This window comes from Nerophis lumbriciformis, linkage group LG13 (assembly GCF_033978685.3).
Source record: "Nerophis lumbriciformis linkage group LG13, RoL_Nlum_v2.1, whole genome shotgun sequence".
NCBI classification, from domain to species: Eukaryota; Metazoa; Chordata; class Actinopteri; order Syngnathiformes; family Syngnathidae; genus Nerophis; species Nerophis lumbriciformis.
Genome location: NC_084560.2, coordinates 21,874,996 through 21,890,399, shown reverse-complemented (window position 1 = coordinate 21,890,399; position 15,404 = coordinate 21,874,996). Strand labels below are relative to the sequence as shown.

The 15,404-nt window shown below is 37.7% G+C and overlaps 1 protein-coding gene and 1 non-coding gene across 3 annotated transcripts in view; one reads left to right on the top strand and one right to left on the bottom strand.

Moving 5' to 3' along the window:
* Positions 1 to 2,863: 2,863 nt before the first annotated feature.
* On the bottom strand, positions 2,864 to 2,936 carry trnak-uuu (transfer RNA lysine (anticodon UUU)). Its single transcript has one exon. It is a non-coding gene; the product is annotated as a tRNA-Lys (tRNA).
* Positions 2,937 to 7,403: 4,467 nt separating this feature from the next.
* ankzf1 (ankyrin repeat and zinc finger peptidyl tRNA hydrolase 1) overlaps positions 7,404 to 15,404 on the top strand; it is a 23,199-nt gene continuing 15,198 nt past the window's right edge. Inside the window, exons 1-7 of one of the 2 annotated variants that reach the window (XM_061971509.2) lie at positions 7,404 to 7,536; positions 9,029 to 9,175; positions 9,240 to 9,334; positions 9,411 to 9,513; positions 9,581 to 9,795; positions 13,843 to 13,952; positions 14,043 to 14,196. In XM_061971509.2, coding sequence (XP_061827493.1) covers positions 9,040 to 9,175; positions 9,240 to 9,334; positions 9,411 to 9,513; positions 9,581 to 9,795; positions 13,843 to 13,952; positions 14,043 to 14,196 — 813 coding nt within the window. In that variant the 5' untranslated portion in view covers positions 7,404 to 7,536; positions 9,029 to 9,039. Of the gene's footprint in view, positions 7,541 to 9,028; positions 9,176 to 9,239; positions 9,335 to 9,410; positions 9,514 to 9,580; positions 9,796 to 13,842; positions 13,953 to 14,042; positions 14,197 to 15,404 lie in introns of both variants that reach the window. The other variant, XM_061971508.2, reaches the window with a different exon arrangement.

Sequence of the window (15,404 nt, the reverse complement as noted above, 5' to 3'; positions counted from 1 at the left end):
TTTTTGCTGTTTTCCTGTGTGTAGTGTTTTAGTTCTTGTCTTGCACTCCTATTTTGGTGGCTTTTCTCTTTATTTGGTATTTTCCTGTAGCAGTTTCATGTCTTCCTTTGAGCGATATTCCCCGCACCTGCTTTGTTCTAGCAATCAAGAATATTTCAGTTGTTTTTATCCTTCTTTGTGGGGACATTGTTGATTGTCATGTCATGTTCGGATGTACATTGTGAACGCCGTCTTTGCTCCACAGTAAGTCTTTGCTGTCGTCCAGCATTCTGTTTTTGTTTACTTTGTAGCCAGTTCAGTTTTAGTTTTGTTCTGCATAGCCTTCCCTAAGCTTCAATGCCTTTTCTTAGGGACACTCACCTTTTGTTTATTTTTGGTTTAAGCATTAGACACCTTTTTACCTGCACGCTGCCTCCCGCTGTTTCCGACATCTACAAAGCAATTAGCTACAGTTGCCACCTACTGATATGGAAGAATATAACGTGGTAAGTCTGCCGATCTCCAGACGGTACAGACACTCAACAATGGCACATTATTTGTGGATTATAATTACTGGTTTGTAAAAAACATTTTTAACCCAAATAGGTGAAATTGCATACCGGTAATCTCCCACGGCACACCAGACTGTATCTCACGGCACACTAGTGTGCCGCGGCACAGTGGTTGAAAAACACTGCAGTAAGGTATGTAAAGTCAATGTACTAAAAGAAAATGTACAAAAATATACATATTTACAAATAAAATGTTACATTACACACTATTTACATGTATAGAGAAAACATGATTTTAATGCCTACATGCTCAATATTCATAGCCACTACTCCCTGGAAAGTGACCCGTATGATGATGGAACCCACACAAGCATCTATTGTGGGTGTTTTTTTTGTCGGCTATACTTGTGATGATGGAACCCACACAAGCATCTATTTTGGATGTTTTTTTTGTAGGTTATACTTGTGATTATGGAACCCACACAAGCATTTATTTCGGATGTTTTTTTTGGAGGCTATACTTGTTAATTTTAGGGCTGCAACTAACGATTAATTTGATAATCGATTATTCTGTCGATTATTACTTCAATTAATCGATTAATAATCGAATGAAAGAGACAAACTACATTTCTATCCTTTCCAGTTTTTTATTGGGGAAAAAAAACAGCATACTGGCACCATACTTATTTTGATTATTGTTTCTCAGCTGTTTGTACATGTTGCAGTTTATAAATAAAGGTTTATTAAAAACAATAAAAAATTGCCTCTGCGTATGCGCGTAGCATAAATCCAACAAATCGATGACTAAATTAATTGCCAACTATTTTTATAATCATTTTAATCGATTTAATCGATTAGTTGTTGCAGCCCTAGTTAATTTTATTGGTAATTTATTATATTTATTGATATTTATTATGTTATTGTTAATTCATGATATTTAGTGAAAATGGATTAAAACCATGCAATCAATATACCTTGTGATACAAATTGTATCACTTTCGTTGCCTTGGTGCAGCTGTTATCAGAGTGCTATGTGGTAACTTTAGGACATTACTACAATAAAAATGACCACAAAAAAACATACTATATGTTTATTTGATAACTATGGGGCAATACTAACAAATGTCTTACTGCCAAATAAGACGGAATTAATAAACATAAAAGTGTTTACCATTTAATTTACAAAGGATCAATCTGGAGGCGGGACAAAAAAAAAAAATTGTATGTGCGCTGTGATTGTTAGTGAATATCGTTACCTGGGTGTCATTAATCTAGACCCAACACTTGGTTTTAAAAAACATATCAAACAGATGTGCCAGAGTCTTAAGTACAACATAAAAATGTTCAAATGTATCAGGAATGTGTTAACATTGGAGGCAGCTCAAACTTACTTATTTTAATGCAATGATTATGTCTCGTTTTTATTATTGTATAACATGTTGGTCCCTGGCAAGCAAAATGACACTGAGGCCATTGGAAACTTTGCACAAACAATCGCTCAAAATCCTTGACCGAAAACCACAACATCAACATCACTGTTTAGTTCTCCAAAAATATAGATTGTTAAATTTTGCTAACATTCAAAGATTAGCATCAATGCGAATGGCCCATCGAATCCTAAATAACACTGCACCAGCGCCACTTAAGCACTTTGTCCAGTTTACATCTGCTGTGACAACTAGAAACACACCAGGGGGCAGTGTAACGTACCCAGGTGTAAAACATATTTTGCACAATCAGCCTTTTCATATAAAGCGATAAAGGAATGGAACGACCTCACAACAAACTTGAAAAGTCTAACAGATTACTCTTCATTCACAATTGAAGTAAAAAATTGGCTTTGGAGCAATCAAAGCTGCTCACACGGTCACTGAGGTGGGCTCTATGTATGACACGTCAACTTAATGTGTATTATATTTATGCATGAGAACATTTTGTTGTAAACTGTGAGGTGTGTGTCCCAAAATCATGGTTGTTTTTACAAATGATGACAGATGTGTACAAGAGCATGTATTGTCTGTGTTATGATGTAAAGGAGAGGGGTGGTTGTAATGTACAGTATAATTATGAGTCATTGAAAGGACATTTTATGACTTTTCTTAATTTAATTACATGCTTTAGTATAATTTTAATGTTATAATTGCATTGCATGATTTTTGTATCCCTTTAATTTAGGTAGCCAGGGACTGCAGATGGAAATGAGCTATTTAGCTATAATCTGGTGCAGAATTTATCTGTCTTTGAGATTAATGTCTCTGTGCATTGTCCCTTCAAATAAAGACTAAACTAAACTAATTGATGAACTTTTTACTTTAATTATATTTGCATAAACAATCATTTAGCGTTAACTCAAAAAAAAAAAAAAAAACATCCGCCCGAACAGGGACTTGAACCCTGGACCCTCAGATTAAAAGTCTGATGCTCTACCGACTGAGCTATCCGGGCTCTGGACATGCCACAGTTAAAATTTGATAATATTCCCTACATCTTCCGGTGTATCGTTGCAAACACGTTATATATTTACGATTTAATGGTCGTTGGCTACGTACTTCTTAAACAATGCGGGTGTCACATCCGTATTTGTGTCGAAAGACGCTTTGTGACGTCATTCAGTGCAAAGACAGCGACATCTGGTGGTAAGTTTGAGGCAAGACAGTCACTCGTAAAGGGACTGGCAATGGAATGGATGTTCACAACAATCTGCGAGTAAATGGTTTATTATTTATTATCACTTCACCATACTATTTTTAAAAGATACTTACTTGTACCTTTAACTTCATTATACGATCGGTTCCGTGACATCTGGCAAGCATGAGCGAATAAATATTAGCAAAGACAGACAACACAATACATACCGTGTTGTTTTGAAGCTGCTGGCAGAAGCATTGATATTTTATTGAAGTTACGAATTGACTTCTTATACTAGTCTTAGTTAGTTAAAGGAACTTGCTTCCTTTACTAGTCTTAGCTAGTTAAAGGAACTTGCTTCCTTTACTAGTCTTAGTTAGTTAAAGGAAGACAACTGTGGCGGAGTACTTGACAGCCAAATTGTGTCGCAATGCATTCTGGGACTTGGTTAATTGCGTGCGACGTCTTATATGCAGCGTTGTTTTTACATTGACAAATATCAAACATTACAAATATTTCCCTGTTTAAACTACTCCGATGACAAGTGGTAGGAATGGATGGATTACTTACTACTGGTATTTTGGAAGTTGCGTTGAAGGTTATTTATTTTTTTTTTTTTAATTTTTTTGTCTTCTCGGTTTTTTATTCGAAAACGTGCAAAAATACGTTCAAAGGTGACAAGACTCCAATGTTTCCACACTCAAAACATGATGAGATGTTCAATTTGATTGCCATATTTTCATCTGCGATGAAATAAATCAACATTTTTAGGTTGAAATAATTATTGCGATTTTACACACAAAAGTCTTGATTCCAAGAATAGTTTAATAAATTTGAATTAAAATGCGTTTAGTCATCTTCCTTTTACTAGAAATGTTCAGATGTTTGCGTTCACTGAACAGGAGAAAACAAACATTTTCGAAAAATTCAAACAAACTGTTTTCATCAAAAATCATCACTTTTGTTTGGCTTTTAAAGAGTTTTAGTTTTCATTGAAAATATATATATATTATATATATATATTATATATATATATATATATATATATATATATATATATATATATATATATATATATATATATATATATATATATATATATAATTGTCTATCGATCAAAGATGCACATCAATGAAGGAGATAAATAAAAATGAATGAATGCATTAAAATACTAATAATGTACTTTTATTTCATTAATAATAATAATAATCTACTTTTATTTCATTATTAATAATAATATTCTACTTTTATTTCATTAATAATAATAATCTACTTTTATTTCATTAATAATAATAAAAAAGTACTTTGACTTCATGTTGCGTTGAACGTGCTTGTAGCGGGTAAAGCACTCTGACGTATAATTAATGCGACGTCTCAGTCACCTGACGGTAGTTAACATTTTCATAATATACACCAGAAAGACAGAGTCCGAATTATTTGGCCGTTTCTAGCTGACGATGAGGTTGATGTTTCGTCCAAAAGTAAGACAATTATTTATTAAAGGCAGCGTAATATTTGATTTTAATCATTTAAAATGGGGCGTTTAATTAATTGTCGCCGTCCGTCCGTCTGCTTCACAGCAGGACGTCGAATGGCTGCAGCGAGACATCGAGGAAAACCGTCTAATACTAAACGAAACACGACAGAAAAGACTCCAAGTTGAGGAAGAAATACAACAAATGTATGTTGGAGTTAAATCCGCGTTTTGTCACAATTTAAATGCTTACATTGCCTAATGAATAAAACTGTCAATTTCGCAGCCACACTTCCGGCTTTCATTTCCGTAATTTCTACCTACAAAAATAAAATGTCGTTTTAAAGAATATAAATGAACCAAATTGGATAATAAACTTCCGGTCTTCAATTGACAATTGTGAGTGCAGTTGTTGACTAACATGCTTTATCTCTTTTCAGGACAATAGAAATAAAAGAGAGGAATGAGTTGATGATTCAATCAGGTGACGTAATACATGCGCTGCAGCAATTCCATACACTTCTCCAAGAGGAAAGAAACATTACGGAACGGCTGAATAACGAGGCTGCGGCAGACGGGTGCAGTAAAGTGTTCCTTTATCTGCTTAGAGAAACGATACACAGTTGAAATAATAAATACTTTTTTTTTTTTTTCTTCCAGAAAGGAAAAGAGGGAGTTACAGGAAAGAGTGGACTTTGCTCAAATTAAAATTCGAAGCCTCTCTGATGAGAAATTGAAAATGGAACAGCATCTGCAAAAGACCAAATATCACCATGCTGCATGTAAGGATATCATTTCTTCATCTTAAATTTGTATTGTATTGTATTTTAATGTCAAAAAGGTTGTTTTTTTTCTCTCCACAGCACAAGATTCGTGACAATCTCCAACCACCCGATCAAAGAAAAAAAAAAACCCAAAGTACTTTCACTTTTGTTGAGTTTTGAGTGGTAATTTTATTGATTTGTTTATCTAATAAAGGATTTTTATGGAAATATACATCCTTGTCATGCATATTATATTATCTTTGGATTTTTTTCAAATTCTAAATCTGATAAGACACATTTTGAACTAGTGAAAATGTGTATGGGCCCATCTGAGATCAACTTAAAAAGATGTTTGACTAGCAGGAGTTTTTTTAAAACTTTTTTTTTAGAATAGAATAGGCAAACATGAAATATAACTACAGCCGTCCCTCGTCATATCACCCCTTATATATTGCGGCTTCACCATATCGCATAGATAGATATACTTTTCAAGCATATTCAACAATGCTTTAGTCCTACAATAAGCATTGTCAAGAATAAAAATGGCTAAATAAACAAAATAAATAATAAAACACTAATAATGGCAACACATGATGTAAGTGTCTATATTAGCCTACTATCAAAGGCTGACGCAAATGTTCGTTGGCAGAAATGTTGTATTTCAATTTTTATTCTACACATTTTTGCAACATTGGAAATCATTAATAAAATGGAGGCTTCTCACAGGATGAGATAACTCCTGGAAATTCCTGGCTCAGAATGGCCACAGGTATAAACGTGTGTGTCCAAGTTTAAGGAAACGGCAGGTTGTCTTCTTCTAATGGATTTATTACAATCTTTGCAAGCTGATGTTTGCTGTGGTCTGGAACAACATGGCACACAAACAACTATGAGAAATGCAGCCAATATTACATACAGATAATGTGTCATGAGACATGCAAATATAAATTAAACACACAGAGGATATAAGTAAAGGAAATTAAATGAACTCAAATATAGCTACAAATGAGGCATAATGATGCAATGTGTACATACAGCTAGCCTAAATAGCATGTTAGCATCGATTATCTTGCGGTCATGGATTGACCAAATATTCCTGATTAGCACTCCGCACAAGTCAATAACATCAACAAAGCTCACTTTTTTGCATTCCCGCACAGCATAAAACACTTGGTGGACAAACAGAGACAAAGAAGAAGTGGCATAAAACGCGTCTTTCTGTGGCAGCGTCGGAGAAAGTTGGACATGTAAACAAACTACGATGAGTTCAAGGATCTCTGAAATGAGTAGGACAGAACGGTGCTTGCCAAATACTCTCATCAGTGAAGCATGTGTAACATAAACAGTGGAATTTCTAACAATTAGGAAGGTTTTTGTCATGTTTGTCCTCCTACAGAAAATATATCAAAACAAAAAATTCTGTTTTTCCGTTTTCGCACATCTCTCAAAGAGGTCCAGGGAGCCACTATGGCGGCGCTTAAATCCGCATGACCCCCGAACTATCCGTTATATCAAGGTCTTTTGCTACATTATACTTATTAGGCAAAGTGGCAACAGATACATGTTAGGTTTGTGCTGATGGAGTGTAGGAAGTACAGGTCACAGAGGAAGACACTAAGGGACAAATTGTACAGTCTAGGTAGGAGATGGAGTTTAAAGGCAATTTTAGGGAAGGGGAAAACAATAAAGAATGTAGCAAGGCTCTAATTGGATATCTTAAGATCACAGGTTTAATACTTAAATTACAGGTTTTTTATTATTTAATTTTATTATTATTTTTTAATCTCTCCCCTTTTTTATGTGTGGTTTTGTGTAAATACATATTTGATATCCCGCGACCCCAAAAGGGACAAGCGGTAGAAAATTGATATTTGATATGTATATACCAACATATTAAGTAGTCACCCTGAGGATACATATTCCAGTACAGTAGATGGCGGTATGCACCTATAACGTTGGTTGCGACCCGCCATAAATGAAGAAGAAGAAGAAGAAGAAGAAGAAGAAGAAGAAGAAGAGGTATTTTGCTTCACACATCCTGCCAGTGAGCGGCGCTGTCGCAATGACGCACTCTGCGATCTACCAGTAAACTTAAACGAAGAAGAAACTTCCGGGGTGGCTGTTACAACTTCAATCAACGACGTGTCGTCTATTATTGCTACTTTTGCGGAGCTGTGTCGTAAGTATGTTGTTTTTAAAGAATGTCTCGTAGATATGTAGTCATTTGCTTATAGCTACTGTTTTATGTTCGAATTTAGATTTGTTTAAATGTACGTGAGCCCTAACGACTAAGCTCAGTTGTATTTCCTATTTTATGTACCAGGGGTTGGCAACCCAAAATGTTGAAAGAGCCATATTGGACTAATACTACAAAAAACGAATCTGTCTGGAGCCGCAAACATTGAAAAGTCGTATATAAGTCTTATAATGAAGGCAACACATGACGTAAGTGTCTATACTAGCTATAATAGCCTACTATCAAAATGACTATGTGTCGCAGGCTGAAGCAAATCTTCGTTGACAGAAATGTTGAAATGTAATATTTATTCTACCCATTTTTACAACATTAGAAACCATTAGTAAATCAGAGGCTACTGAGAAGAAGAGATAACTCCTGGAAATTACTGGCTTTTAATGGCCAAATGTATAGATGTGTGTGCCCAAGTTAAAGGAAACGGCAGGCTGTCTTCTTTTAATGGATTTATTACAATCTTTGGCAAGTTAGGTAATGTTTGCTGTGGTCTGGAACAACATGGCACACAAACAACTATCTGAAATGCAGCCAATATTACATACAGATAATGTGTCATGTGACATGCAAAACTAAATTATATACAAAGACGATATAAGTAAAGGATATTAAATGAGCTCAAATATACCTGCAAATGAGGCATAATGATGCAATATGTACATACGGCTAGCCTAAATAGGATGTTGGCATGGATTAGCTTGCAGTGATGCACTTTACCATGAACTGATTAACGTGGACCCCGACTTAAACAAGTTGAAAAACTTATTCGGGTGTTACCATTTAGTGGTCAATTGTACGGAATATGTACTGTACTGTGCAATCTACTAATAAAAGTTTCAATCAATCAAACCGAATATGCCTGATTGGCACTCCAACAAGTCAATAACATCAACAAAGTGCACCTTTTTGCATGAAACTTTTGGTGGACAAAATGAGAGAAAAGAAAGAGTGGAAGATTTTACATGTAAAAAAAAAAACTGTTGCGTCACAGTCCACACTATGGTGAGTTCAAGAACCGCCGAAATAAGTAGGACAAAACGATGTTCACCAAATACTCCTCATAAGTGAAGCATACACACAAACATATTAAACAGTGGGCTTTCTAACAATTGGGAAGGTTTGTGTCATGTTTGTCCTCAAACAAAAAACATACTAAAACAAAAAAAAATATTTCCCCCCCATCTTTTAACATTTTTTCCATCTTTTTCTAGCACACTGTGGCTCATTTGAATGAAAAACTAATTATTTTTCCATTTTCAATCCTTTTTTAAAAAATGCTCCTGGGAGCCACTCGGGCGGCACTAAAGAGCCGCGGGTCGCTGACCCCCGTTATATACGTTATAATGTCGCTTATAGCAACAGACCGCAGTGTTGGGTGTTCCATTCGAACAGCAAACATCTGTTTCTAATGTCCTTCCAGGTGTTGACACGATGAAGCCAGCAGCGCCAGTGACCACTTGTCCGGAACACTGCTCCATATTTGACCTGTGCTCCCAGGATGATGTAGTAACAGAACTAAGGGAAGTCAACTGCTTCCTGAAACAGAGTACCAATGCAGAGCCAGAAAGTATGAATGTCTTCTATTTAAGCATCTTAAAAGTTGTCATGGATGGACTTGCTGGCTTTTTCAGAGTTGGAGGAGAAAGAGTTGGCGGTTGTCAGAGAGGTCTCGGACAAGATGGTGTGCTCGGCCTGTAGGTGCTCTTTTATTAACCGCGAGGAACAGGTGCCTGGAACACCCCCTGGTTGATGCTACTTTACGTTGATATGAAATAGTTAAAGGTTTCCCGTCAAAACTTCAGATGGAGCATTACAAGCTGGATTGGCATCGCTTCAACTTGAGACTGAAGATCTCAGGAATGCCGCCGGTCACCACCGAGGAGTTTGAGAGGAAAACCGGAGATGGTAAGGGAAAATACATTCCTGGAAAAATGTTACTGCCTGCTGATCACATACTTATATCACTCTGCAGGAGATTTGTCTAGTATCTCGGGTTCAGAGTCTGACTCTGAGGAGGAAGAAGGATCAGATATGGACCACAGGGAAAGGAACTGTAACGCCGCTGGTGTGGATAGTGCCAACTCAGAGGATGCCAGTTTGATGACTGCTCGGCTTTCCAGTAAAGTGTTGTTCCAGAACTCAGAAGGACAGTACTTGTCTTTCTACCGCTGCATTCTACAGGGAAAAGTAAGGCCTAACAGTTTGTTTATTATTCAAATATGATCAAATGTTGTGCTATTATATATAAACCTGCTCAGTGGCCTAGTGGTTAAAATGTCCGCCCTGAGGTCGGTAGGTCGTGGGTTCAAACCCCGGCCGAGTCATACCAAAGACTATAAAAATGGGACCCGTTACCTCCCTGTTTGGCACTCAGCAGCAAGGGTTGGAATTGGGGGTTAAATCACCAAAAATGATTCCCGAGTGCGGCCACCGCTGCTGCTCACTGCTCCCCTCACTTCCCAGGGGTGGAACAAGGGGATGGGTCAAACGCGGAGAGTAATTTCACCACACTTAGTGTGTGTGACTATCAGTGGTACTTTAACTTTATATATTATGCAAAGTCTCAAAGGTCCGACAATAAAGTATTTGGTAGGGTTGATCGATATATCGATTTATCTATCATATTAGATTCAACTACATCAATCTGCTCGGCAAGTTTGTCTTCCGGAAGATAGGTATCAATCCAAAATCGTTTTTAAAAGGAAGTTGGTCGATTTTATCGATACAAGAAAAAGGGAAACATTAGATGGTTTTATATAGACTTAATAAGAAGTTTAACACTTTGATGATGAGGACGTTAAAACGTTATTCAGGTCTGTATGCTCGTCGTCTGTGGCGTCATCGCCATCAGTCATCAAAATAAAAATGGCGGATAGCTAGGGTGGGTGAGAAAGGTCACGACAAATGCAAACGCGACAATATCTTAAATGACAGCTCAACTTTCAGCCACAGCACGATTGCAAAAGCCACAACAAATACAAACGCCACAACACCCATCCATCCATCCATTTTCTACCGCTCATCCCTTTTGGGGTCGCGGGGGGTGCTGGAGCCTATCTCAGCTGCATTCAGGCGGAAGGCGGTGTACACCCTGGACAAGTCGCTACCTCATCACAGAGCCAACACAGATAGACAGACAACATTCACACACTAGGGCCAATTTAGTGTTGCCAATCAACCTATCCCCAGGTGCATGTCTTTGGAGGTGGGAGGAAGCCGGAGTACCCGGAGGGAACCCACGCAGTCACGGGGAGAACATGCAAACCTCATTAAAGCCTGGGATTGAACTCAGGACTACTCAGGACCTTCGTATTGTGAGGCACATGCACTAACCCCTGTGCCACAACACAATAATATAAAACCACAAAAAACAACTTTAAGCCACAAAGGACGTGATGCAAGTGACAGCAAAGCAAGTTACGGAAAACTTAGTATTTTAGTATTATTGGGAAAAAGTAAAAAGAGTTATTTATGACAGAAAACTTGGTCACACTTCACTTATTTTTATTACACCGTTTTCAACTTTCCGTCTCAGGAAGTCGGTGAGTCATTGAAACTTGTCGCCTGCCACTTCCGTTCTGTTTTCCTATTGTTGTGTTTTGGCTTATAATTGTGGTGTTGTGGCATTTGCATTTGTTGTGACTTTTCTATGCTTTCGTAGCTGTTTATTAAAATGAGAGTAGTAGCAGGTCACACCACTGCTCAATTAACCTGAAGAGATTTGGTTGCACTTCATTTTTTATGATAATTTATACATTTCTATTATTTTTATCTCAATAAACAATAGTCAAAATAGCAGGTAAACCTACTGTTAATTCAAACTGAAGAGATGTTGGTTGGTGTTTATTTTGATATTAATATTATTGGTATTATTTTTGTAAAATATATAAATGTAATATATACATGTCTAAAGCATAAGTAGCATGTTAATGTACTGTTAAAATGTTGTTTACTATACTTTTATTGAAAATTTCTTGAATATTGAAAATTAGTTAAGTCAACCTAAAGTGTTGGTTGCATTTGATCTGAATGCATTGGCCAATAATTGTTGTTTACTTGCTTGTTTGTATCCATAATTCATTTATACCTAATTCCCTAATAAAAATAACAGGAATATAGGACACTTAACCTGCAGCGTCCAGTATCTAGTATTTATTTTACAGTCAAACTGCTTGATTTCTTTGCTAAAAAAGTTACTATATCGATTTCAACTCACTGAATTGTTTCGGATCGTATCGTTCTAAAAAAATATCGTCCCTGACTCTTTGGAGTGTATTGTGTAAAATCTAGCCTCGATGCTGGAAACAGTTCAAGTGTTCTTAGTAAGCCTTACTGCACGTTGTGCCTGTTTGTGTGTCTGTGGCTTTAATGCAAATGAGCTGTGTTCATAGTTTGGGGCCACAAAAAGTACTATTCTGCACTTTATCCATGAACACCAACTCTGCACCTGTCCAACATACTGTAATACATGTCATAAAACACAACGTCAGGAGGATACAAACAATAGCAACACTAGCATCTACAGTGAAAGAAACATAAAATGATGAAACCTACAACTGTAGCTGACGAATGGATAGTTGTCAGAGCTCTAGAGTTTATTTTAAGATGTAGAGCGAATCCTTTTTTATTATTTATTTTAAACTAAGCTGTCCTCCATAAAATAGTGGGTGTATACACAGGGGACCATCTAGATTAGTCCATGAGGAAGAAGTCTTTTGTCACATAACTACAGCATCACAAACCCAATTACTTTTTCAAGTAATGAGTAATCTTATTAGGCCTATTTACTTTTATGTACGTTACAATGATGTTATTGAAACAACTAATCAACGTGGCATGCTAATTTTGTGGCGGTTGTAGTTCAACAAGACAGCGTCAAAAGAACAGCTTCTGCACTCCAGGAAGTTGCTCTTTTACAGCGACCACCCCCAAACTCCAAGTGAAGTGCATGTCATTAAGGAAGACCACTTAACACATCATATAAGTACATACATAACTACTACATGGGGAATAATGAACAACAATTAATTGAAGTAATAACCATGTAATCCCACTATACTCTGTTTGTGGACAAGGAGAAATACAGCCACCAAAACACTATCAGTCACTTTATTAAGTAGCATTGACAACATGCAGTGAACACAGTTCACCAATCACTCCCTGCCGCGGACTGCAACGTGCCAATGCGGAGCTAACAGCTAATGCTATTCTCCATGGACCATGGCAACAGGCACCGCCTTTTAAAGGCACGCACTCTACTCTCATGAAACATATCTCAACTGTATGTGAAGTGAATTATATTTATATAGAGCTTTTCTCTCGTGACTCGAAGCCATTTACATAGTGAAACCCACACTGGGAGCCGGTGGGTAAAGTATCTTGCCCAAAGACACAACAGCAGTGACTAGGATGGCGGAAGCGGGGATCGAACCTGGAACCCTCAAGTTGCTGGCACGGCCGCTCTACCAACCGAGCCACAATACGCAAGATATTTGAAGTTAAAAAAAAAAAGTAACGCATTCATTACTTTCCCTAGTAATTGATTACATTTATTGACAAGTTATTCCATTAGTAATTGAATTAATTTAATTGATATAATTTTCAAAGTAATTTGCCCATCACTGGTCAAACTTGGATCATTAAAGCGCTTCTTTTCTCCAAAGTGGCGAAAACAAGTTTGTGCTAATTATTATTGTCAGGTTCAAACACTGATGACATCTATTAAACAGACAAGAAGCAAGAAATCATGCAGAGACAGAGTTAAATTTAGCTCAATGAAGAGAGGCGTTTTGGGTTGTACTCTTAGTTACAGAACCAACCTACGCTCTAAGGTAACAGTCCCACGTGCTCCTCTATTTATTTGGGAGGTCCCTGGTTACATCACTGAGGCTGCCTCTGAAGGAATTGGGGTAATCTCAGCAGCCCCAGTTAGACACAACATATGACTATTCATGAAATGCAAATGTACTGACACTCGTGATATCGCCCTGTTTTTGCTCTGTCTGCGTCACGGCACTCGATGTTCGCCCTTGGCAGTCAGCAGGCCGGTTTTGGACACAAACACTGATACGAGACGACTCGCAATCTTTGGATTGCAAGTTGTCCCTTTGCACAGATAGAAAAGTACAACTTCAGCACAATTTATAATAACTATAGCAACGGCCTTTAAGCATAAGAGTTGTGTGATGACTTACACATAATTATTCTAACAATTAATACTTTTTTTTTGGTCAGTCAGATGAAGAGCAAGACCTGGCCTCGTCCTTGAAGTCCATTAACAAGAAGACACTGTGGATAATCCTCATGACGGGGGGAGGCCATTTTGCTGGTGCAGTGTTCCAGGGGTATGCTTGTTTTTAACACATTTTATGGCTAGTAGTTCAATAGAAGAAATGTATTGTCTCAAATTCAATATTATGTTTTTCTTTCCTCAGAAAAGAAGTCCTACAGCACAAGACCTTCCATCGATACACTGTTCGTGCAAAGCGGGGCACCGCCCAAGGACTGAGAGATTCTCAAAACCGCAGTCACACACCTAAGTCTGCAGGAGCCGCTCTCAGGCGATATAACGAGGCAGCGCTCGTCAAGGCAAGACTACACTACAGTGGCCTGCACTAGGGGTGTCACGATATAGTATTGATGTCGGTCCAATATCAGTAAAAAAAAAAAACAGTATCGAATTATATCAGCTTGCATCTAAAATCTACGATATGAGCGCTCATATGTGCAAAACTGGAGAGCCAGTTCACATCTAATAAGCAAATGTGGTTGGTCTTTTCTTGTATTTTGGTCAAGTCATTTACAAAAGGTAAACATGGTAGTCTAAAGGCTCAGAGGAGCTGGCAGCTACACAACAGCTAAGCACACAATAGCACACGGGGTAGACATACATAGTAAGAGTCCTTAATTGATCAGTGGCCGACTGGGCTTACTCAGTGGCCTAGTGGTTAGAGTGTCCGCCCTGAAATCGGTAGGTTGTGAGCAGTGTTGGGACTAGCGCGTTACTTTGTAACGCGTTAGTCCCAACTGTAACGCCGTTACCATCGGCGGTAAATAGTAATCTAACGCGTTATTTTTTATATTCAGTAACTCAGTTACCGTTACTACATGATGCGTTACTGCGTTATTTTTTATGTTGTATCGGCTAGAAACTGAGAAGATCTGAGTGTTTTATTACAGCGCTGCGGAAGAGGCGACAAGGAAGAGGCGCGCCGCGCGCTGTCTGTGTGTACGTGTGTGTGTGTGGGAGGGTGTGTGTATGTGTTTACTAACAAGACGTCATGGCGAACCCCGAAGCCGAGTTTCTTAAAATGGAGATATTTTCAGCACGTTTCTTTTATCGACCACAAAGAAAAGAACATTTTAGTTGAACGTAAGTTGTGTCTTGGATCAAAGATCCTATCCTCGCAATTCAAATATGCTGAAACAGCTACAAAAACAACATGCTTCGACAAAGCTAGTAAAGAGACACACACTTCACCTCCACCTCCAACAGCGGCTGGATTTTAACGAGGCACTGCACACTGAAGGTACACACACTCTGTCAATTCTCTTATATACTCTTTCATTCTAGACTTCTAGAGTGTTTGATTATCACATCACTCTAAATGTTTAGACTATAAAGTTCACAAACCTAAAGAGGGATACGAGTGGGCCAGGCTAATATTTCCTTTTCTCTAAACTAAGTGGGGAAATGTGTAGAGTGTTCTGGGCTTCAGACATGATTTTATTTCAGAATTCCTTGAGATAAAAAAACACCTGGTTAGGCTTTATGTATGTAGTGTGCCTTTCTTGGT